The sequence below is a fragment of the Gordionus sp. m RMFG-2023 genome, chromosome 1 (assembly GCF_954871325.1).
Source record: "Gordionus sp. m RMFG-2023 chromosome 1, tfGorSpeb1-WG-v2, whole genome shotgun sequence".
NCBI classification, from domain to species: Eukaryota; Metazoa; Nematomorpha; class Gordioida; order Chordodea; family Parachordodidae; genus Gordionus; species Gordionus sp. m RMFG-2023.
In genome coordinates, this window is record NC_088775.1 from 15826001 (window position 1) to 15852314 (window position 26314).

At 27.1% G+C, this 26314-nt stretch overlaps 2 protein-coding genes across 3 annotated transcripts; both read left to right on the plus strand.

Moving 5' to 3' along the window:
- Nucleotides 1-3884: 3884 nt before the first annotated feature.
- LOC135932076 (uncharacterized) lies at nt 3885-5300 on the plus strand. The gene has a single exon (XM_065469425.1). The coding sequence runs from the start codon at nt 3885-3887 to the stop codon at nt 5298-5300; it is 1416 nt and encodes a 471-aa protein (XP_065325497.1).
- Nucleotides 5301-6884: 1584 nt separating this feature from the next.
- Nucleotides 6885-23934, plus strand: LOC135922827 (pyridine nucleotide-disulfide oxidoreductase domain-containing protein 1-like). 2 transcript variants are annotated; one of them, XM_065457309.1, is made up of 10 exons: nt 6885-7021; nt 7085-7249; nt 7346-7488; nt 7527-7649; nt 7690-7965; nt 8121-8229; nt 8278-8502; nt 19849-19964; nt 22401-22590; nt 23248-23934. In XM_065457309.1, exons 2-10 carry the CDS (start codon nt 7117-7119, stop codon nt 23781-23783), a joined length of 1851 nt encoding a protein of 616 aa, XP_065313381.1. In that variant the 5' UTR covers nt 6885-7021; nt 7085-7116; the 3' UTR covers nt 23784-23934. The 2 variants fall into 2 exon arrangements, with proteins under 2 accessions (XP_065313381.1, XP_065313382.1); XM_065457310.1 differs by lacking the exon at nt 6885-7021 and having other exon boundaries at nt 7033-7249; nt 7891-7965; nt 23248-23932.
- Nucleotides 23935-26314: the final 2380 nt, after the last annotated feature.

Below are 26314 nucleotides of genomic sequence, written 5' to 3' on the forward strand. Positions count from 1 at the left end.
AGTTCGGAAACATGGCCAACCAAAGAATCAGACGAGAGAAGTCTACAAACCATGGAGATGAGAATGCTGAGGATGATTGCTGTGGTAAAAAGAAAGGATAAAGTGCGCAGTACAAGAATACTAAGTAGTTTTAAAGGTAGTGCCCATTAAGACTAAGTTAATGGTAAACAGACTTAGGTGGTATGGGCACACAATGAGAAGGCCTATGAACTACATAGGAAATAAAGTTAAGAGTTTGGAAGTGATGGGCAAACGTAAAAGAAGAAGACCAAAACTTCAATGGGGCCATAAAGTTAGAGCCAATATAAAGAAGTATAAATTAGATAAAAGAGATTGTATTAATAACATAAAGTGGAGAGAGATGTTGAAGGAGCTTACCACCAGAAAAGGTGAAAGCTAAAGAGAAAAAAAAAATAAAAAAAAATAAAAATAAAATGTGGTTTTTTTATGTAAAAATCAAAATGTTTTTACACCGCAATATTAAGGGGCATTAAAATATGAAGAGTTCAAAAATAATAAATTTGACAATATATGAAATTGAAAATTCGCATTTCAGAACGCTTCATAATCATATTTCATGTATAATTATATTTTTAAAAGTTAGGGGTTAGTAGAATCAGGACTAGTTGGGTCAAGTAAATTATGCATATTTTTCTGGATAAAACACTGAGTTTGCCGTTTTTAAAAATCGGCTCAAAACGAGCCGTTTAATAACACTAAAACATTACCCCAAATATGATAAATATTTTACAGTAACATACAATATTGATGGACTAATTCAATACTTAACAAATGTAAAATGTGCCCAAAAAGTATTATATCTGTTTGAAAATCTTCAAGTTCCAATTGAAATTTGATTGTAATATTTATTATTTTATTTTATATACTATAACTTCATTAAATTTGAAGAAAAAGGCATTTGGGGTATTTACCCGCAACAATAACGATAGCTATTTTAAAATTAAATTCTAAAATATGGTCAACCATTGATAGACGCAGTATTAAATGGGATTAATAAAAGGTATTAAATCTATCACTATCAAATTAATTACATACCATAGAACGAACCTTTAAAAAATAAACTTATAGCATTATTGAAAAAAATGCATTTAAAACCTTAGAAATAATGCAAGAACTGTTAATTTCAAGATATCCTTTTTTATGACGAGGAAGGAGAGGGATGGATTGGAGGAGGTTAACTTATCTCAATTTTTTGAAAAATATAAATGCTTTTAATAAATTTTCCACGTTAAACGAGTTGTTTATTAGGTATAATATCGCAATCTCCTCAACTGCCTCTGTAGAGCGCGTTTTAGTATAGCTCATGTGGTATTAACTGCCAAGCATTCCTGTCTATCAGATGAAAATCTTTGCAAACAATTTTTATTAATTATTAATAAGAAAAATTTTTTAAATTTCCAAAATTTTAATTTTTTTAAATATAAGGTCATTTTTTTATATTCAATATTCTTATAAATTTACATTTTAAATCCTCAAAAAATTTATGTTTTTTTATATATAAATTTTTTTCCCCAGGACACATTTATTGTATAACGAGAATTACTCTATTTAAAGCCGTTTTTATAGATTCCAAAAGCATAAAAATCGAGTTTTAACGTAAAATTATCCTTAGCCTTGGGAATGACGCGGTCCATAAGCAGGGCTGGGCTAATTGACTTGGGCAAGGCTTATATTAAAATTTTTCAAATATTTTAAGCAATTAAAATCAATATCCTTAATTTATAAACAAAAAAATATATATTATTTTTTTAATTTAAAGGCCAGGATTAGTATTGTTAAACGGCTCGTTTTGAGCCGATTTTTAAAAACGGCTAACTCAATATTTTACCCAGAATAATATTACGCTAGCCTGAAGATTTTGTTTGCTTAAGGAATAAAGGTTTGGACATCTATTACCGAAATCTCGAGACTTAGGCAATATTTTTCTGGCTAAAATACTGAGTTAGCCGTTTTTAAAAATCGGCTCAAAATAAGTCATTTTACAACACTAGCCAGGATAGGTCGTTCAGGATTTATCATTATTTATGGGGTCGGGATTGGCAGCTAAATTTTGGTTTAAGTTACCCTCTATTAATAACTTCAAAATGAATAGATTTTTTTAAAAAAAATAATATTTAAAAAAATGGTTTTCCTCCAAAAAAATTCCTAACTAAGTTTCGGAGATCGCAATCTTTTTTTTTAAAAAATCGAGGATTCGATCTTTACAAAAGGATTTAACAAGCTTGTCAGGGGTACAGATGTGCTTATACCTATCTAATGAAATTTAAAGGTAATTTCAATTTTTTTCTGTGAAAATTAAATATTTTTTTTAGAATATAAGGATTGTACAATCTAATACATATATTGACAATAGATATATCCGCTGCCGTCATACACAGAATAAGTTTTGGGAGTATCGCTTCATGAAATCTTATTATTATTCTTTAAGATTAGAAATAAAATATTATTAAAATTTGAAAATTTGGGTTTTGATTTGACAAAAATTTATGAATAAAAGACCAGTATTGCAAATCTTTTAATAGTAAAAGAAAATTAATAGTGCCAATTTTAATCCATGAGAAAAAAGTAAAAATATTAAAACTTGTTTATTTTGGACCTGAGAAAATGTTTAAGATAGTAGAATAGTATTACAAAACGTTTGAGAGTGGTTTATAAAGATAATTTTCTTTATTCCATGAGAGAAAATATAAATGGAAACGCATGAAAAGTTTTTGATAATTGAGGATAATACAAATTATAGTATAATGAAGAAATAAATTTTGCCTAAATGTGGAAATAAAGTTAATATTTCAATCTTTTTATCGAGTTGAAAACCAAGTTGTTTAAAATGTCTATTTTCTTCATTCGCGGAGGAAAGGAGATTGACACTAATTCCATAGTGAATTAAAATTGATGTTATCCATTTTTAACTATTTCCAAAATATATTCAATATGGATATACCACTCAATTTTTTATCTGAGCAAACCTCAAATGTTATCAAATATTTTAGATTTTAAAATAAAATAATTCCGGACACGAACTTATTTTATTGATGATGATACAGTTGGAGGCTTGAACTCGTCCAAACGTAATGCAATGATATACTAATGTAATGCACTTCACATTAAAAAAAAATCCTTTTGAACTCTTTGTACAATTGCACATTTCCAATTTATCATGGACATGATAGTGTATCAATTAAGGCTTAACGTTTCAAGTCTTATAAACTTTTTAAAATTCATTGTTAATGTGATGGCATATCCAAGAAATAGGTAAATCAATTCTAAAAGTTATTATAAGATGTAGGAATTGTTTCTCTATTGAAGGTATTTCTGAAACTTAAAATTGTAGGAATTAGTTCGATATTGATGCCATTAAGTGAAGGATAACAAGATGGGGGCATAACAGGTTCGTTATTGTTAAAGAAAGTCGAAGGGCATCTGTTGGCACGTTTACCATGACAAATAATTCTATTGCCTTTTAATAGGGATACATTGTTTGCATGTGGGACATAAAACCATTATATGAAATTTATGTTATTTTTATAAATGATTATGATAGGTTACTTTATATTAAAAAAAAGATTCTTGATTTACATTTTTTTTAATAGCTTACAAATTAAAAAATAAAAATGTGATATATTCCAATTCGCAATATTTTACTTATTATTTGACATTTTTATATTAGAATCATAACAGAATAGAAATATTAATTATATTTATTGAAATAGTTAGGATAGACAAGCATAATTATATGTAGCATTATAAAGGATTGCAAGAATGAAAATTTAAATTAATATAAAATGAAATCTGATTTATTCTGGCTTATTAGGTGGTCTATGTATAAACATATAGAAGATAACGATTTATTAATAAATATTAAAATGTCTAGATGGTTAAGTGACAAACTAACAATTCTTAGGCAAACTATAAACGATCAACGATACGACATCCTCCTTCTACAAGAAACTCATTTGAAAGAAACGGAAGTAAGAAATCTCTTAGAATACACCTTATACTGCAGCTCGAATGCTGAACATGTTTGGGCAGGTGTAGCAATCTTAATCCATAACAAACTAATTAAATATGTAAGCTTTAATCCAATTTCCAGTCGCATTTGCTGCCTTACCTTAAATATTGGTTACAAGAAAATTCACCTGTTCAATATTTATTCACCACATAATAATAAAGTTTTTTACATAGAGCTGGAAAATATCTTAAAAGAACTACCTCATCGAGATAGTATCATATTAGCTGGCGATTTCAATGCCTCGGTCGGGAAGCCTAATAATTCTACCTGCCTCGGGAACGCCACTCTAGTACAAAGTACGAACACTAATGGCAAAAAACTAATAGAAATCTGTGAACACTTCAATTTGAAAATAGGAAATACGTTCTTCAATCATCCTAACCATCACACCATAACCTACAAAAGCCCATCTTTTGGCACTACCTCACAAATTGATTTCTTTGTAATTTCCAACAATATATTTAAGTGGGTGAAGGACATCAAAGTCGTCAGCAAACTGAACTTCACCTTATTTACGGACCATTACCCACTAGGATGCGAGCTAAGGATAAAAAATAGCATTTTTCCAAACCGAAATCAACATAGCCACCTTAACTCTACACACTTCATAATGAGGAAAGACTTGGCACAGCTGAATGATCCGGTTATAAAGGAAGAGTTCATCACCAATCTAACAACTTGGAGAAACACCCAAAATGGCATGATCAATCCTAATATAACTTGGAAGGATATGAAACTAAGTCTATCAAGCTGTATGAATTCATGCTTAAGACCACGAATTAAACGTAAAGAATGGCTATCCCCTTCAACAATACAGATAATTAAAAACTTAACAACAAATATCTCCTATAACCAATATACTAAACACCACAGAAGGTACATAACTCACTGCATAAGAACAGATAAAAGATATTTTATTGCCAACTTATCTAGATCCATACAATATAGCTTTGACAACAATAATATTTACAAGGCTTTCCAATCTCTTAAGTTATTCATTACCTTTAAATCCAATCCTCTACCAAGATTACACATTGAAAATAATAAAATTATAACGGACCCCAGGGAACAATTAGCGATATGGACAGACCATTACATGAACCTTTACAGAACAAGGTGGCCTAAACTATTATGTGACTATCCTTTCCAACCACCTAATCGGAACCTGAACAGAATAGATATAATCAATCGCATTAAAAGACTAAAAACCCATAAAGCAGCCGGAATCGATGTGATTTTTGCGGAACTTTGGAAGATAGATGCTGATTAAAGTGCTAGTCTATTGCTTCCCCTCTTTAATGAGATATGGAATACTGGCAATTTCCCAGAGGAATGGATGACCTCGATAATACTTAATTTCCCTAAAAATAAGAACCCGACTAGCCTGAAGGACTACAGAGGAATTGCACTGATCCCAGTTACCCTAAAAATGTTCACGTATATTATAGCCGTCAGGATTAAACCAATCATCGATAGAAACCTCTCAAACGCCATCACATCATATAGGAAGGGCAGGAACACGACGGAACTAACCATGGCGCTTAAGGTTATTCTGGAGAAAGCTAGAATGCATAAGTTCCCAATATTTGCCCTAATGATTGATCTAAGTCAAGCCTTTGACTCCATCATACAGCATAAGATCTGGCCCTTACTGGAGGACATAGGAATAGATAAACATCTGATTTCGCTTATAAAAATGATATACGATAATCATAACGTGATACCACAACATCTGAACTTAAAATCACAACCATTTAAGGCCAACAGAGGACTGAAACAAGGATGCATTTTATCACCTATGCTATTTAATGTAATAATGAACGATATTCTGAATAAATCCTTCAAACAAGAACATGCTCTTAACCCTCGATATCTGAATCAACAATATGATAATAACTTACACAACTCTCTAAATTTTCTATGCTATGCCGATGATGTATGCATATTAGCTAACTCTGAGTGCAAATTAAGAAACTTGCTGTCATTGTTTGTCAAAAATTGCTTTGGATATGGACTGAAAGTCAACTACTCAAAGACAAAGTTAATTGCATCCAATATCCTTCTATATAACAGCGACCCCTTTAACTTTGAGGATAATGTGGTAGAAACGGTCTCGGATTTTAAGTACCTAGGAACCAGAATTATGTCATTAGGCACCACCATTTTGGATACTAAGTCGAGGACCAAGAAGGTCAAATCCCGATATCATCAGCTAACTAAATTATGCTCGTCCAACCAGGTATCTACGAACCTAAAAATAAGACTCTTTAAATCCCTAATTCTACCCATCTTAACATACGGGCTGGAAACATGGCAGGACACTAAAAGCAACATCAACACATCCCAGACCTTCATAAACAAGTGCTTAAGAAGAATCACTAAAACTTACTATCCATACAACACCCCAAACACAACTCTCTGGAACAGGTGCGACATCCTACCTATCAAGAGACTCATTCCTTTGAGGAGATTAGAATTACTCGGCCACTGCTTAAGACATTCACGAGATAATATGATATTTTCGTCCATGGAGTGGACCCCGGATTATGGAAGGCGAAGAATCCCCAAATACGATTGGCTGGCAAAATGTCTGAAGGACATGGACTTGATCAATCTTACGTTTATAGATTTTCTTGCACTCAGCAAAAACAAGAAACATTTAAAGGAACATCTGCAATACATGCTTAAATATGGTTTAAACTAGAGCAGGAATCGTGGACGTATCAGACTATTCCTCACACTGCCTTATTTCCAATCTCTTATCCCCAGTCTAATGACAACTTATGTTCTGGCGCAATAGGAATTATGATTTTTGACGAAGTCAATGATAATCTTAAAACCGTGAATATTGATAATGATAACGATCTTCAGGCTCAATATAATAATGATAATAGTGAATAACATGGATTCTATAGACATTGCGTTGGATATACTTACCAAACATTAAGAAATTTTTTTTTTCCCCATCTCTTAAATCTAACCAGGTGTCAGGTACATTATTATTAATATTAGCTACAATTCTTAACACTATTTTGCCGGTAACGGAACTAATAGATCCCCTCTTTCTTACTCCTCTCTTCTTTACTATGCTAGCTGACTACATAGTGGTACCGTCCACTATAATAAAACGGGTATACATCATGTATAGGATCTATATACTAGTGAATATACATGGTGCACGCTACAACTCCTGGTGGGTGATGAAATTGCACTGGCGTGGTAATGAATGAATGAATGAATATTTGATAAAATACTTATTCTAAGAATGAAAATATTGTGGTTGATTAAGGATTACAACTTTTTAAAATATTTTAGAAAAAATGGAAATCTATGATTTTATTGTAGTTGGTGGTGGAATAGCAGGTGTGACATGTGCTGAATATATTGAATCTCAGAAATATAATACTCTTATTCTAACATCACACCCCTTATTAAAAACAATTTGCAATTTTATGAAGGTAAGATTATTTGTATATATTAATATAATCTATTTTAGTTAACAAAACATATAGAATCATTTGATGTAGTAGAAGAAAACTATATAGAGTTTAAATCTAAACACCATAGAATAGATATCATCATTGATTCTGTCTTAATTTTCAATCATATTCAAAAAACAGTATATATCTTAATAGTTTTATTTAACTCAAAATATAAAGATTACCACAGCCTCTAATAAAACCTTTAAATACTTAAAATCATTATGTATATGTACTGGTAGCCAACCTAATATAATTTCACCTCAGATTTATCTTCAAAACAATTTAATAGATAAAAATATATTTGATAAATTATCAAATTCTTACATCATATCATTAAGAGATACTAGTAGTGTTCATGAATTAAAAATTTTTTTAAAGCATGCCAAACGTGTTTTAATTATTGGAAATGGTGGGATAGCAACAGAACTAGTTTACAAAATTGTTGATTGTCAGGTTATATTTTCAATTAATATATATTATTGTAATGACATTTAGTATTGGCATAAATTAAAATTAGTTCATCACTATACATATATTTTTTAAATCTTCTAAATGGTTTAATAGTTTTTATTTGATATTTTAATAAAATTAATTTTATTTGTACAAAGATTATTTGGGTCATAAAAGATGAAAGTATTGCTAAAAAATTTTTAAGTCCTGGAGCTTCTGATTATATTATATCAAAATATATAAATCAAGAAGAATATGAAAAATCAGGTATACTAATTAAAAGAAATAATTAATTAGATTGATTTAATTAATAAGATAATTTTTATAAAAATCAATATAAGAAATACTCACCCACTGGTGACAGAACTATATCTCAACATGAGCAAATTATCCCTGGTAGTGCCTTAGGTCCTAATTGGCATATCAATTTAGAATTGAAAGGTTCCAACATAGACTGCAAATGCATACATAAGCCTATTAATGTTCAAATTGTCTATAATACAGAAATTGATTCCATTTATATAACCTCCCAAAAACATGGTAAACAATCAGACAATCTGGTTAAATGCACAAAATTCTCCTATTTTTATCAAAAATTATGAATATCTCAATAATGGTTAAAGATATACAAAATAGAGGTTGGCATATTGGAAGCCCCTCGACCAAAAAATATTTAGGCTGGGCTGGACAATTTTTACTATTTATATATTTTTCCCTTTTTAACCCTTTCGCACCAGACTTTTTTTCCTTCGATGAAAAATTTTTTTTTTAAGAGATACTTATTATAGACACAAATAACACATTTTTATCAAAAAAACTTATTTCGAGTATTTCTATCAAAAAATATTCAATGATTCCAAATGTCATCAATGGGCAAAATGCAAGTTCATTTAAAAAAATATTTTATTTCATATGAAATGACAAATAACAATTTCGTTTATTATTTAAACATAAATAAATATTACACTTTTGACACATAATTCTTGACGGGCTTTGGGAAATGACCTACTTGGTCATATCTTATATCCGATATGGGGACAATATTTATGGCTTTTCTTCTCTTTACAATTATACTGGAAGGTCTTCCAGTCTTCTTGTTATTATCCTTTCCTGCTAGCATCAGTTTGCTATTTGAGATTTAAATACCAATAGTGTCATAAATTTGATATTTTGCTTTCATATGGCGTCTATAAAGGAGCCATGCATTTATTACACAAGAATTCAATAAATGGTAAACCATTTGCATATAATATCTTTTCCATTTAATATCTGTCCTATATAACTCCACCAGCATATCGCGAAGATCTACTCCACCAATTCCCTCATTATAGTTTTTAATTATAGCGGGCATTACATTTATAAAGGTTTTGTTCGATACAGACCATCGTTTAATTTTGGTCATAGGTAAAACACCTATAAAATTAGATATTGTAATAACAGCTTTGTTGTCCTGCCATTTGCAGATAATAATACCGTTTTTTTCACTTTTATAATCTACAGCACCTCTTCCTTCCTTTTTTAAAGCCTTATCGTTTTTAAGTGCGCATCCTGATAATCGATTAGACCTTACCGTTCCGGACACCAAATATCCCTTTTTTAAGAATCATAAAAAATTGGTATGAGGAGGAAAAAATTATCCATATATAATTTATGGTTTTTATTTCATGGTATTATTTCAGACAGGCGAAGTACGATATCTTCACTGATACCTAAATATGATTTTATAATATTAGTAGACTTTCCCTGGTATATTTCAAAATCATACATAAATCCAGAAGAGCCACATAGGGCAAACACTTTTATCCCCCATTTATGGGGCTTCGATTTAATGTATTGCCTTAATTTAGAGCGCCCCTTGAAAGGAATTATGAATTCGTCTACAGCTAACTTCTCTTTGAGTTGATTTTTTTTTAGCTGGCATATGAAAGGTTGAATTTTGAATAATTTGTTGTAACCTTTATCTTCTCTATTTACCATACTTTTGTTATTATTAATATGGAAAAATTTTCGGATCAAAAGAAAACTATTGCGGGACATAGTTTCTGATACTTGTGGAATGGATGTTTCAACCGACCAATACTGCCGTATAGAAGGCATCTTAACTAAGCTAGTATACAAATGTATTCCAATAAATTTTTCAATTTCATTGCTATCAGTATTTATAGATTTTCCACAACATTGGAAGGAATAAATATTTGTTTCTGATACAAAATTGCTGATCATTTGGTTGTCCAAAAATTTACGAAAATAGGTTAGAGGAGTTGAATCTGGTTCAGGAATTTCCACCATAGGAGTAAATTCTGTATTCATGTTTCCAATGTCTTTCTTAGACCAAAGAGGGTTATCTTTTATTTTAGTTATAGTAGTATCTTCGATTATATCCTCCAATTCAAGACCTAGTTCATTTGTAATATAAGATGAGGTTGGCAAATCATCTCCTAGCAAAGGATAATAATTGTCTTCTTCATCTGAGCTCTCTATATCAGCTTCAGAAATATCACCCTCGGGGATAAGTGTAGTCATATCTAAATGCATAGTGATTAAAAAGTATCTCATATTATTACAAGTTATATATATAAAATATTTATTAGGACCTCTCCCTATATCCAAGAAAACTATTAGACATTAAATAATCAATACAGTTAACTATTATCAAAATATAATCTGGTTACCCCCCCCCCCACTCCCCACTTCTTTTTTAACCCTAAATCTAAATATTCTAAATAATTTGACTAAAATTCCCATTTATTGATAAAAAAATATTTTAGTGCATAAGGAATGACCATTGATGCCAAATGGCATTATGCTCAAATTCCAGCACCTAATGTTTAAAAAGATGATAATTTTTGTATAAAAATATTAATATATATATATATTATATTAATAAAATTATTACTTATATTTTTAGCAAGTTTTGATATCCGAAAATATGATTTAAAATTTTGGCACGAAAATGGTAAGAAAAAATTGATTTTTTAAAACTATAATATGATATAACCAGAGTTGGGCAGGTCCTCCGGAAAAAGAATCTAGATACAGATACAGATTCTTTATAAAAAAAATGAATCTTAGATACAGATACTAGTATCTTGTTTAAAATATCAAAAAGATACAAGATAAAAGATACTTGTATCTTTTACTTAATTAGAGTATCTTAAATACAAGATACTTCATTACCAATTAAATTAAAATAGTTTATAAAATACAATTTTTATTATTTATTTGTGAAGAACATAGTATTACACATATAATAATGAATATTTGCAATAATTAATAAAATATTTATTGATGAATTAATTATAATAACCAGGGATTTTAATATTAATTTTTGTATTAATAGCTTAAACAGGGAAGGGAGAGTAGTATATTTAATGGGAGTTGAAAATGTATAAATAAGAAAAAAAATTAAATCATGATTTATTAGAATTTGCAGGTTATTTTTTGTGTTGTTTTAAATATAGCTTATATTCGGAGTATATGGCTAAATGGCATCTCTAAAAAAAATAATACTAGTTTTATTTTATTCATTATCTTTAATAAGTATTTATCATTACTTGTTTGTGATATTTATGTATTATTAGTTTTATTTTCTAGTATGACTTATTAATTCTTGCATTTGTAATATCATATATATATAAATATCATTTACATCTCTTTTCAAATTGTTTTAATATATTTCTTGCAAAATCATTAATTATATATAAAAAATATGAAAATAATGTACAACATTATATTATTTAATTATTAAATATATAACAATTTTTTTTAATGCATTTTAAATTTAAATTTTGTAGATAAATACTATAATATAATTTTACTTGTATCATAAATAAATAAGGGTCATTCCATGACAAATCAACCACAATTCGGCCGACCCCCTTCGATTTTTTTAAAATTTGGTAAGCAAAGAAAGGTCAATGTAACTAAGAAATAGCCAAAATTTTAGCCTCCTAACATTTATATTTTTGAAGATATTAGGGTTCAAAGTGGCAAAAATGACGTATTTTTACCATTATCTGCCTTCATTCAATTAGGCATATCTTAAAAACTACATAATTGTAAATAACAAATTTAATATCAAATTACGTACAAAGATTCTACTTTTAGATAAAAAAAAATTTTTATTTTTTTTTCCAATTTTCGGCCATTTTATTTAATATATAAGGACTAAAAATGATTCTTTGGAAATAATACGACCTTCAATTTTTTAAAAAATTTAGTAGACATTATTAAACTCTTCCTTTATATTTATAAAAAAAAATTGGTCTGGGACGCGGCCATCTTCATTCTCAAAATCGATAAAAATGTTTATGAAAGTGTATAAATATTTTCCCGAAAGGGGGCGTTTTTGTATAAAATTATATAATAATCAGTTTTTAATGGTTTATTTTGGACTATTTGATATAATTTAAAGGATTATTCATCTTGTAAGTGAAAATAACAATAAATGGGGCTTTCATTCAATTATAGAAATTGTCTATCGCTAAAAGAAATTCAATTTATTATTTTATTTATAATTTATTATAAAAAATTTTGCCCATATAACATATATTTAATAAATATTAATAAAATATGTTCAATTAAGTTTCGAGTTCTTCAATATATGAATCAGAATCTTGTGCATTTCATATATGGCGCCCTAAATATTAAAAAAATTGATATAATTTAAATTTAAACTCACTTTCAAAAGATTCTAATTTTTCGGTAGCACATTTACTTTCTTGTGACGACAATGTGTAACTACGGCCAGTAGCATTTAACAGTGAAACTAATGTTAATATATGGCATTTGGGCAAGCAAAGAGTGTCGTCTATACTTGGAAATGTAAAGGAATTAGAAGGTCCGGTTGGGTGTAAAAACTTTATATATTTCTTCCTGCTTTTGATTTTTCACTAAAACAAAGCTAACCACCAATTAGAATCATAAGGATACGTTAGGTATCCTGATATTTGTTCAATAATTATACTTTCATCATTAAATGATAACTATTCTATAGTACTTTCTATTGAATTGGAATACATTTTACTTTTAAATTGATGTAGATCTGTTGAAATCATGGTGTGTATTTTGTGTGTTCCAGGTATAGATCTAGTTTTTGAAAATCATAGATCTTCGTAATCATAATTTATTTTGGTCATCTATTCAAAATATATGACATTAATATTTTCTTTAGCTATCTCGTACAAATCATATGATGTATACTTTGAGTAAGGCCTTGTAAACTAGCTCTAGCGGCTAATCTTTTAACAGTGCCACCAATCCCATCACAAACACTTTTTCCGTGTGCTGTAGAAGAAAAATGCCATTTCGCTTCTACCCCGAAATCCATCTCATGATGGCAAATATTAATAAAATTTTTACGATTTTTATACTTTGCAGCGGACCGGAAAATAAAAAATTTTATTTGGCCTACAAATTTTATTAATTAAAGAATTCACCAATGATTTTTTGAAATTATGTATTGCTATTGTATTGTGTTGCAAAGATTCGGATATCATTACATAATTTAGGCAACAAATATTCAAAATTATCTTTATAATATATAACAAAAGAGTAAACATTGGATTGAGCCTTATTCCAATGATAATTTTGTACTTCATCCTGAAGTATAAAGCTATAGTTTTCTTAAAAATCACAAAATTAAATATTGGTCTTCGTCTAAGTTCAATTTTAGATTGTTTTGATGCAACGATTGTTGCGTTGAAATAAAAAAAATGGAGTAATAAAGATTCCATTTTTTTTAAAAAGGCATTGATAAATTCACCTACGGTTTGGTTATTGTTTCAAGAGTGGTTCTATCTACGGATAGCCATTGTTTGTATGTTATAAATTCGATGTCCTTAGAACGAAACAATATTTCTATTTGATCGCGTAAATGTGTTGACCCTGGACAATTATCACATTTGCCCATATAACTGGATGGTTGAAACGAATTTCAAATTATTAAGTTGTATGTTTTAAAGGGCAACATATCATTGGTTAAATTTGATCCAATGATCATTAATTTAAAATTTTGGTGGTAGCTGCAATCACATACATGTGTACCACTACCTTCAACGAGTATGCAATTTTTGGGCGAATGCTTGCGAATTTCGAAAAACCAATTTTAACATCAGGCCTCATTTCTTTAAAAAATATATAAATTTTTTTCAAATTATCTAAAATTAATCTTCTTTTTTCCGTCTTTGGTCAAAATCGAAACGCAATCTTTCTTGCCTGTCATAATTCTGCTTATTTCGTCCATACAATAAAATTCTTGTACAATTTTAACTGTATATTCGTCTATAGTTTTTTCAGGCTTGAGGTTAGGTGTTGATGGAAATCAAAATACCAAGAAATTAATTAAAAAATGAATTAATACAGTGAGCATGTATTATTGAATTATTAAAACCCTTTCGCGCTTTAAATATTTCCCATGAACAAAAAATACTTGTACTTTGATATAATTAAATAATGATTTTGACATTTTGATATAATAAAATAATGATTTTGACAGGTTAATGATAAAATACGAAATAATAAATATTGGTTTATAAATTAATATCTCTAAGTACCAACCATTAGTTTCTTTAAATATAAAAATTAATTGATTAAAAATTTTAATGACAAATGATCTCGCTGGGCGCGAAAGGGTTAATCAATTTTAAAATTTTTATTTATTTTATTGATTGAAACACTTATTTATTGTTATTCTAATTTAGTAAGGCTATGCCGATTTTAGAAAATCCGATCCAATATTTATATTGTTTTGGGTTATTTTATGATAATACTTTTATTTTGTATATAATTTCATAATAATAATAAATTAATATTTGTAATATTTTAAAAATATCAAATTATTTTAAAAAATTGAGTAGAGAAAATTTTGATATTATTTTTGGCGTCTATGAAATGAACAAGATTCTGATTCATATATTCAAGAACTATAAACTTGGTTGAATATATTTTATTAATATTCATTAAATATATGTTATATGGGCAAAAATTTTTATAATAAAGTAATAAATTGAATTTCTTTTATCGATAGACAATTTGTATAATTGAATGAAAGCCCCATTTATTGTTATTTTCACTTACAAGATAATAATCCTTTAAATTATATCAAATAGTCCAAAAAAAACCATTAAAAACTGATTATTATATAATTTTATACAAAAACGCCCCCTTTCGGGAAAATATTATACACTTTTCTAAACATTTTTATCGATTTTGAGAATGAAGATGGCCGCGCCCCAGACCAATTTTTTTTTATAAATATAAAGGAAGAGTTTTGTTGATTGATCATATATTTAAATAAATTTAAATAATTAATCTTAAATTTAAATAGTTAATCTTATATTATTAATTGATATGTTTGATATAATTTAACTATTTCAATTACCATAGTCGACTTTGGTTATTTTTAATTTACTTATTATTCACTAAACGTGATTGTAAACATTTGTTATATTATATATTTTTTAATTAACATACTGATATATTTTTAGTTCTTTTAGATATAGAATAATAATAAAATATTTTAAAAAATAATTAATTTGAATAGCTTACTTCAAGTTTAATAATGTCTACAACTCAAGTCATCAACTAGAGGACAAATATTTTATGAACTTGAGTCGTCGACTAGAGGACGAATATTTCAGATCTAATATTAATTTTGATAGTTTTTGTATTTTACTACTTTCGACTTCCAACTTGAGTCGTGACTCGTAAATATAATTATATATTTGATTCGACTAGAGGACGAATATTTCTATGGAGTCGTCGACTAGAGGACGAATATTTTATAAACTTAAGTCGTCAACTAGAGGACGAATATTTTATGAACATGAGTCGTCGACTAGAGGACGAATATTTCAGATCTATTATTATTAATTAAGATAGTTATTGTATTTTACTACTTTCGACTTCCAACTTGAGTCGTGACTCGTGAATATAATTATATAGTTAGTTGAGTCAACTAGAGGACGAATATTTCTATAAACTTGAGTCGTCGACTAGAGGACGAATATTTCAAATTAGATGTTGTTATTTACTTTTTAATTTAGACCTCCAACTTGAGTTGTGAATACAAAATATATAGTTGTCGACTAGAGGACAAATAGTTCTCTGAACTTGAGTCTAGTGTTCTTAATTTGCTTGTAAAATTTACGATCCTTTTATGTGCTCAGGCCGACCCTAGGTCCAGACCCGGGGTCGTGTCGTGTAACGATTTAATAAACAAGTTGATAATTAAATATTTTTTTATTGTATTAATAATAATCACTGATAGAGGGCGGGTCTAGGTCTTGGGGGGTCAGGAATAATTTATCATAACAAAATATCGATATATGGGTAAATATAATCTTAATATCTTTAGATTGAAAGTATTCATTTTTTATTATTGTATATATTTTTTATTATAATCAAATTTTGAAAATAAATATATTTGTACTCGTACGACGTTTCTTCGTTTTTTTTAAAAAAAATATATAATAAAAGTTTAAAAATTAAAATTATATCCTTACCTTGAAAATAAAATAATCAAAGAATTTATCCGTTTTTTTTGTCGATTTCTTTTGTAAAAATAAAAAGTAAAGGAATTACTTATCAAATTCGTCGTTCGATATTGGAGATGATAAAAGGACATATAAAATTTTTTTGACTTTTCTTTTCGATAGTTCAAAATTTTATCCAAATTTACAAAATTATAAATGGTAAAAAAAAATAAATAAAATATATATATATATATAAATAAAAAGAGTAATATGATAAAAAATAGTTTTTTCATCGGAATCTTTGCATTTCTACGTAATGATGTTTTGCTTATAATATACCTCTGTGCATAATTATCGATAAAATGTTGAAGGAAATGGGAGGATGTAATGAATTCTATAATGTCCGAAATAATAGAATGAATGGAATTTTCTTTTATTTTAAGTCCTTACGAAAAATGATTGATACCTATATGTCTCTATTTTTCGTCCATGATAAAATTTTATTTAAATAAAGTAAACTTTCAATTTTTAAAATCGTAAAAGCAAAACATTGTAGTCCATTAAAATCAAATTTAAGTTGTCTAAAAAAAATTTAATTTTAATCAAGAGAATGTGGTCTACTAAGTTTCAATAGTTTATCTATAAAAATTCTAATTCAAATTCGTAAAGAGGATTTAGTCCACTAAGTTTAATATAATTTGTCTGTGAAAAACTTAATTCTAATTCGTAAAGAGGATTTAGTCCACTACGTTTTAATTTGAATTATCTATAAATATCTAAACTTGATTCGTCACAAAGAATTTCATATTACTTTAATATCGTTAGAAAATTTTATTAATAACCTATAAACTGTGATCTGCTAAGCGCGTAAAAAAAAATTTTTACTTTTTTTTTTATAATTGCGAGAAAAATTACAAAATAACGTAATATAGGGACAATAGCTAATAAAAAATTTTCTATGTCCAATAAATGTAGTACATTAAATATGCAAAGCGTAAAGATATTTAAGTTTTAATATTTAAATTTTAATATTCCGTAATTGCACAAGATATAAAAATGAAATTATTTTCATCAAAAACATAGGGCTTCCCATTTAGAGACATATAGGTATCAATCTTTTTTCGTAAGGACTTAAAATAAAAGAAAATTTCATTCATTCTATTATTTCGGACATAAGAGAATTCATTACAACCTCCAATTTCCTTCAACATTTTATCGATAATTATGCACAGAGGTATATTATAAGCAAAACATCATTACGTAGAAATGCAAAGATTCCGATGAAAAAACTATTTTTTATCATATTACTCTTTTTATTTATATATATATATATTTTATTTTCTTTTCTTTTTTTTTACCATTTATAATTTTGTAAATTTGGATAAAATTTTCAACTATCGAAAAGAAAAGTCAAAAAAATTTTATATGTCCTTTTATCATCTCCAATATCGAACGACGAATTTGATAAGTAATTCCTTTACTTTTTATTTTTACAAAAGAAATCGACCAAAAAAAACGGATAAATTCTTTGATTATTTTATTTTCAAGGTAAGGATATAATTTTATTTTTAAACTTTTATTATATATTTTTTTTTAAAAAAACGAAGAAACGTACCACCGTAATCGGGGCACCATTTTAAGTAAGGTTAAGCAAATTTGTTTTAGTAATATAAATTTAAATTTTATTAACTAACTTCTTTTTTCTATCACAATCTATTTGTACAAAAAATATCAAACAAAGTAAATTGAATATATTAAACAATCAATTTAAATAATTTAAGATATTCAAATGATATAACGTTAATATATTTTAAAAATAAATAAATATTCAAATTTAAAATATAAGACTAATCAACAAGATTAATGTTATTACTTGTTATATAAAAGTGATTTAACAATAAAAATATTTTATATACTTTTAGAATTGCAATTGAATTGAATGTAAACTATAACTGTCATTATTATATATTTAAATGACATAAGTTATGGTATAATTAAATTATAGATGTTATACTAATAAAAAGTATATTAAAAATTAAAACCATTGGTATCTTTACAGAATACAAAATTAGATATGATGTCGGATCGGTACGGTTGATATCAATTGAATATAGGATCGTATCGACCTCCAAAAAGTGGTATCGGTACACCTCTAAAAATTATATGTCCAAAATGATTTTAATTTGATAATCAACCATCTTCTATAAAAATTTTTAATAACAATTATCTAAGAGGGACTTAAGTATAGGTATTATTATGTTAATAATTATAAAATAAAAATGTATAATATACTTTAATTAATTTAACAAAGTTTGTAGAGGAGTTTGTTCAACCTTTAATAACTTTTTTACTTGTGCAATTTTGACATTCGGCTTGTACCTTGTCCTTTTTCACATGAATTACTTTATAAAATTTTCCATCTAGAATTTTAAGATTCGGATTTGATTCAGGAGAACCTATCTCCATAATTTCATCTTCACTACTATAAATGTTAAACATTCTACAAATTAAAAAATATTACATATAAAATATAACCTTTACTTATTTAGTTTTGGTGTTGTTATTTTTAATCTATCTATCTTTGTGATCTGTAAAATTTCCAACTAATTTTGGTTATCAATATATTTAAAATATAGCAGGAAAAAATAAAGAAAATAATACAAGATTTCACGAAGAAAATAAAGTTAGATTGTGTGATATGATGTGTAAATGTTTTAAACATGAATATAAAAAAGAATCTGTATCTGTATCTTTTTAAAGAAAATGAAAAAGATACAAGATTCTTTTCAAAATAAAAGATCTTAGATACAGATACTAGTATCTTATTAAAAATGTCAATAAGATACTGAGTACAAGATACAAAAAAATCTTGTATCTTAGATACAAGTATTCGCGGTACTGCCCAACTCTGGATATAACATATGAAACAAAAGAGTTAGTGATAAAATATGAAAGAGCAAATATTAAAAATTAAAAATATGATTTCAAAAGTTATCAGTGACCATTTTTAATGCATATAAATTACTATTGAAAAATTATGATTAAAGTTATCCATGGGCGCGAAAGGGTTAAAAAATTATTACATGGTGCAAGACAAAATTCTATAAAATTATCTTATGGACCATGAAAAAAATTCAACAATTTTAATGGCCTGGGCTGGTGCATGCTAACCTCTAATAAATATTTATCAGGGGATCTAATGCAACACCTTGGAATGATAATATATTAAAAGTGTTATAGAAAAATGAATTAGTGAATATATTAAGTAGAAATCATAATTGGAGCATCATAAATTACAGGAAGTTTGATTTTTTTAAAATACTTTTTGCCTTTACCAATCTAATTTTATGTAAGGATTTTTTTAATGATCTAGCTAATTCTTATTATAATTTATTTTTTCACAAAATAAAAGAGGGATTCCCACTAAATGTTCATCTAACCAATGGTCAATTGTATGCTTGTGATTTGATAATCAGTGCCACTGGTGTCATCCCAAATTCGAATACATTTAAGACTGAACCCACAAATGTAATTAATAATATATTTTCAAAATCCAAAATATCACGTTTGTAATACATTTTGAAATAATTATTATATTTTTTTTATTATTATAAAAAATTATTTTACTCATTCAGTTTAATTAATGTTTTTTTTAAAAAAAATGATACCTGTCCATATTAAATTCCATTTATATTAAAATTTTAGATTAAATAATACAACATTATCACTAAAAATTTGCATTAGTTTAGCCATTTCTTTGAGTTTTAAGAATGGATGTCTTGTCTGATGCCAACCTCTCTGAGGATAGACTTTTTATACTAGGCCTACATTATTCAAGGATACGAAACAAATAATGTTATTCATAACCATATTTTCAAAACATTCAAATCCCACCAAATTTTTAATTATAGGAGGTTAATTAATTCATTCATATTTATTATCGGACAACTTGAAAATGTAGCATAAAATAATATTAAGAAGGTGTCTTTATTAAACTAAAACTGTATATGTTAGCTTCAATTTTTTTCCGGCAATGTGTTATTTTTACAATTTAAAATTTTTTTTTGAGCGTGTTTTTTAAAATTTAAAAATCTGATTTTACCGGAAATATATTCTATCATATTTGGAATACCTATCTTATGAAAACAATTTTGTAGTTAGCCTTTGAGTTATTTATAATTTACATAAAAAATATATGGAAAATTTAATATAAATTATAATAAGTTTAAAAGTTAATGAAAAAATTGTCTGAAATTGATAGGGTAGGTATTCCAAACCTGACGGCATACATTTCCGGTAATATCAGGTTTTTAAATTTTAAAAACGCGCTTAAAAAATGATTTATAGTTGGAAAAAGACGATAACATATATAAATAAAATAAATTTTTGAAAACAATTATTAACCTAATATCTTCCCTGGCAATTAAAGATGCGCATATTCGGGCATTTTATTTTCTCAAATTTCTGTAAATAATATAAACAGACATGAGTGTTTTAGTAAATATTCGAGCATTTTACGCGCATCAATAAAACAAACATTATTTTTACAAAATTTATGTATTCGCATATTTTTGTTAATTGCTTGCTAAGATGTAGCCGAAGATTATATTTTTTTTAAAAAATGGTGGGATAAAAGGTTACAAATTGCTTTACGTTACATAAAGTAACGCTCTTATATTTCTCCCACTTTGAAAATGTAACGAAGAGCTTCTTTAACCGTTATATTTTTCTGGGTAACGTAACCATTGTCATTTTTTTAAAATAAAATAATTTTTTTAATAAAAATATATTAAACGCTTAAAATTGAATTGACTGGTTTATTGATTAATGAAAAATAGAAAATCCAATAGAAAAAGGGAGCAGGATTTTTATCATTTTCAAATTTCATCGTTGTGAGATATACTGATTTCGTTTTCTATTTTTTTTAAATCATGGTAGCCCTTGAAAAAGTCATTATTTTAGCAGGGAAAGACGACTATATTGTGGAAGTAGGTGAATTTAAAACTATAAATTGAGGTCAAAATATAATTGAAAATGATGCGTTAATTGAAAAATTAGGCCTTTTATAAAATGCTTAAAATTAAAATAGTAATCTTTGATTGTGTTTTATAAATTATACAATAAATTTTTAATAAACTAATTTCCGTTTATATATTTTACTGTTTTTTTTAAATTTTAGACTACAAAAAAATGGATCAATACAATACAATTCTTTATCGCATTTTTTCATTTATTCTTACCTTTAATTATGTAATGAATAGCATTTTCTAACTTTACATGTGTTACTAAATTTTCTTAAGTAACGTGCCCAAACTAGAGATCTGAAAGTAGACCCGGGCCCTAATTCTACCCCGCACAAACAAATGGGGTTCGGGTTAGGTCCGGCCTATTTTTGGAAAAATTAGGTCGGGCCATGCCTTGGCATTTTTCTAAAACATTTAAATTTATCAATTTTATGTTGAATCATATTATATCAAAAAAGGGGCCAAAATTTTTTATGTAAAATATAATTATTTAATTTTATTTGTAGAAGCTAGACGCCATATGATATATATCTTTTATTTTGGTTGTAATAATTTTTAAAAAAATTTAAATTATAATTTAAAAAAATAATAAATTTCTATATTTAAATAAATTCGTAATCGGGCAAGACCGGCAAAACTTTTTAAAAAAAATTTCGAACCGGTTCAGGTTTGAAAAATTAGGCTTGATGCAGATTACTCGCCCAAACTACTAAATATATATAACTTATTTTATTATTATATCCAATTCAAATGGTATTAATTAAGATTTGAGAATCAAATAATATGTACTATCTTAATTCCAAATTTTTTTTATATAACTTACCAGCTAAAATATAAAACTAGCGGATGTTTTATCAAATTGATAAAAAATATGATACTCAAATTTATCTATTTATAAAGTCTTTTATAGTTTAAATACATAATATTACAACAAAATTAGCTAAAATTGAACCCGAAGGATCTAAATGGTATACTCATAGATAAACATATGATGACCAATTTGGCTGACGTTTACGCTGCTGGAGATGTTTGTTCTATTGATCCTAGTAATTATTCTCCCAATTGGTTTCAAATGAGATTATGGGATCAAGCGTATCACATGGGCTATTTAGCTGCTCAAAATATGACAAGTTTTTTATATTTTTGAAACACAAATATATAAAATAAATAAAACATACTAGGAAATTTATTTTGATTCTCCCCGTCGGACGGTGTTTATTTCATCGATGACGCTTTGTTTGATAATTTGAAATATATTTGTCTTTTTTTATATCATATTTATTTTTATTTAATAATAAAAAAACACCATATTTTGCGCTAAATTTATATTTTTAAACCTTGACTAATTATTTACTATGGTAGTGTTTTTAAATGATATCATTTTTATTCTAGAAAATGATATTCAACCATATAATTAAAATTATTTTAAAGATTATCTACTGTCTAATCAACACTACATTCATAGTTAATGCGAATTCGCAGTGAAAAATACACCATAGTTAGTTTACTTCACCGCGAAAAATAAATTTTATGGTTGAGAACACTACTTATACTCTAACTTTAGTTACTCAAATAATAATTATACAAAATAAATTTTGAAAAAAACAAACAAAATATTATTCAACGTTTATTAAAATTACATAAAAATTAACGCCCAACGGAGAATAATATTTGTAGGTTTGAGCCTATTTTAATTTTTTTTTGATTTATCGAAATATTTGATAAATTATTTAATTATTTTGGAGTCCAATATATTTATATTTATATACATTTAAATTTTTTTTTAGATCCTTCGAATAAGTTGGAACCAAATCAGACAAATAATTTTTTGATAGATCATATCGACACCGATTTTAAGGACGACTTTTATTTCGAACTTTTTACCCACACAACCCGTTTTTTTGATCAAAAGGTAATTCTGCTAGGCCATTTTAACCCAATACTCTCTGACCAATATCACGATTTTAAATCTCATAAATCTAAAGTACAACAGGCCAATCAAACGGGCATCGAATTTATGTTTAGAATCGAGTCCGATCAGTACATCGAATTAGTTTTATCGCGCAGCAGGGAGTCTCGACTAAAATTCTGCGAAGATGAAACTGCCATTTTAGAAGCGATTGATTCTAAGACCGATGATATAAGCCAAGCCATTGGGTCCATTAATTTAAATGGACCGCTTTATATCAGGGGAGCTATTTTGATTGGAGAGACAGGGCTCGAAGAAACTATCGAAAATTTGATATTGAATGGAACCGACATCGCTCCTTTTGGACAAGAACTTTTGAATCCCAATATTGATATAGAGGATTTTTTCGATTAAATTTATTTTGAAATCTAAACATCAATCATAATGCAAAATGTGAAAATATTTTTAATAGGTAAAAAAAAATTAAATATTTATGTTATGAGAAAAAATAATTGGTATTGGCGTTCAAGAATAATATATTTTAATAAAAACTGTGAAATCATTATATGCGATAATTAGTATATTAACAATAATAATACATAGTGCTGTAAACATTTCTAAAAAAATCGAACGCGTTCATATTCAATTTTCAAAAAAAAAGGAACGCGTTCACGTTCGTTCAAAATTTTATGAAATTTTTTTTAAAATTTCATTTAATATTAATTAGTGTCTTATATTTTTTAATACAATATATTAGCCATGTTAAAAAATAATATAGTTTTATTTTGATAATATAATTATAAATAAAATATAATATAATATCGAATAAAAAGATATTTTTATTTATAAAAAATTTTTCTTATTAAAAATTTTAATAATTGTTTACAAAATTTTTATCTGATAGACAGGAACACTTGACAATACGGCATTAGCTATACTAAAAACGCGCTCTACAGGGGCAGATGAGGGGATTGCGGTATTTTACTTAATAAAGAGTTCTTTTAACATTAGGAATTAATTAAAAACATTTATTGTTTTGTCCTTTGCTTCAAAAAATTGAGATATATCCTCCTCCAATCCATCTTTTACAAACTCGTCAAAAAAGGGATATCTCGAAATTAACAGTTTTTGCATTATCTTTTCTAGGGTTTTCATTGCATTTTTTCAATAACGCTGTAAGTTTATTTATTATAGGTTCGTTCTGTGGAAGTTTTATCCATGGCCATTGAAACTTAAATATTGGATTATATAATTGCAGAAAAAACAATATATTTTCAAATCTTTAAAAAAAATAAAATATATGTAATTAATTTGTTTGATAATGATAGGTTCAATACTTTTTATTAATCCCATTGAATAATGCGTCTATCAATAGTTGACCATAATTTAGGCCACTAATTTATTTTTAATTTTAAAATAACTATCGTTATTGTGGGGTCCAATAACCTCAAATGCATTTTTTCTTCAAATTTAATGATTTTAATTGTTATATTATATAAAATAAAATAATTAACATTACAATCAAATGTCGGTTTAAATTGGAACTTGAAGATTTTGAAACTGATATAATACTTTTTGGGCACATTTTACATTTGGTAAGTTTACACGTATCGTAATATAGATTGTAGAAAGAATATACACTTCAAATCAAATTTTTGTTCACTTTATTAATTGATAAAAATCATCAAAAATTGAAAATCTACTAATTATAATATCATAAAAATATCGTAATTTATTAATTTCAAAAAGAATTTTTTTTAAGAATTTTAAAACTTTAATAATAAAAAATATACCGAAAAATATATATTATATAATCATCATTTTTTCCTTTTCAGATAATAATAATAATTTTCCACCAAATACATCTGATTGACGTTTAACAAAATTTAACGTGAATACATGCTTTTAATGCATAACATACTAGGACATGTCACCCCTTTATGGGCCAGTGACATTCCCACAAAAAACAAAATATAGATTAATATAAAAAAATTTTTTTTAAACAAATCCAAAAAGAAACATATTATTCAACATGCTGTTCCATGACCTTTCTGATATTGATGGCGTCCGTCCTGTCGATGTTTGCATCCTTGTCCGACGACCTTTGTGTCAGCGGCACCGGTTGCAGATTCGCCTTTTCGGGCCCTCCTAACGTATTATTCACAAATTCCCTAGCCAGTCTTTTTTGTCATTCCTTCTGGGTAATGCGGGTATTATAATCTTGTTCCATCAACGGTCCAAAGTTCTTTTTGATCAAAGCCGTACATTGATTTCTTAAATGGGTCTCCGACTGACAGTTAAAACATTTTTTCTTTCTAATAAGAGAACCGCCGGACGTCGAAGGAGCCTCCATTTGGTGAACGTCCCCACTGTTGTTGAAGTCCATGACTTTTGGAATTAGGGTAATCTGCAAGTAATGCTCTTGCAAATGAATTAACTTTGACTGCGAGTGCATATTTTAAAAAAACTTTTTCTTTTACAAAAACAAAATTTTAAACAAATTTATATCTATTTTTCTTTTCTTTGTTTCACAATTTAAAAAATTTTTTTTAACCAAATATCTATTTATTTATTTTATTTTTTCCTTTCTCCCATAATAAACTCACGATTTTCTACAATAAATCAAGACAAATCTTTATTGATAAAAAATCCATAGACCCACGTGATCATAACAACACAAACATTATCCCTTCCCTTAAATAATATACACTTACCATCCCCAACTTAACTCCTTCAGACCCACGTGATCATAACAACACAAACATTCTCCCTTCCCTTAAATAATAAACACTTACCATCCCCAACTTAACTCCTTCTTTTACAACAACAAAATATAACCATGTATCTATTTATTATTTTATTATTATTTTCCTAAACTTACAATCATATCAACATCAAAGTGAACCGTCCATAATCATAAACAAAAATATAACTTTCTTTTTCTT

Coding starts and splice junctions, on each gene's coding strand:
- LOC135932076 (XM_065469425.1), top strand. CDS start 3,885: ATGTCTAGATGGTTAAGTGACAAACTAACAATTCTTAGGCAAACTATA.
- LOC135922827 (XM_065457309.1), top strand. CDS start 7,117: ATGCTAGCTGACTACATAGTGGTACCGTCCACTATAATAAAACGGGTA. Junction 7,250..7,345: donor GATGAAATTGCACTGGCGTG/GTAATGAATGAA, acceptor AAAATATTTTAG/AAAAAATGGAAATCTATGAT. Junction 22,591..23,247: donor AGCTGCTCAAAATATGACAA/GTTTTTTATATT, acceptor ATTTTTTTTTAG/ATCCTTCGAATAAGTTGGAA.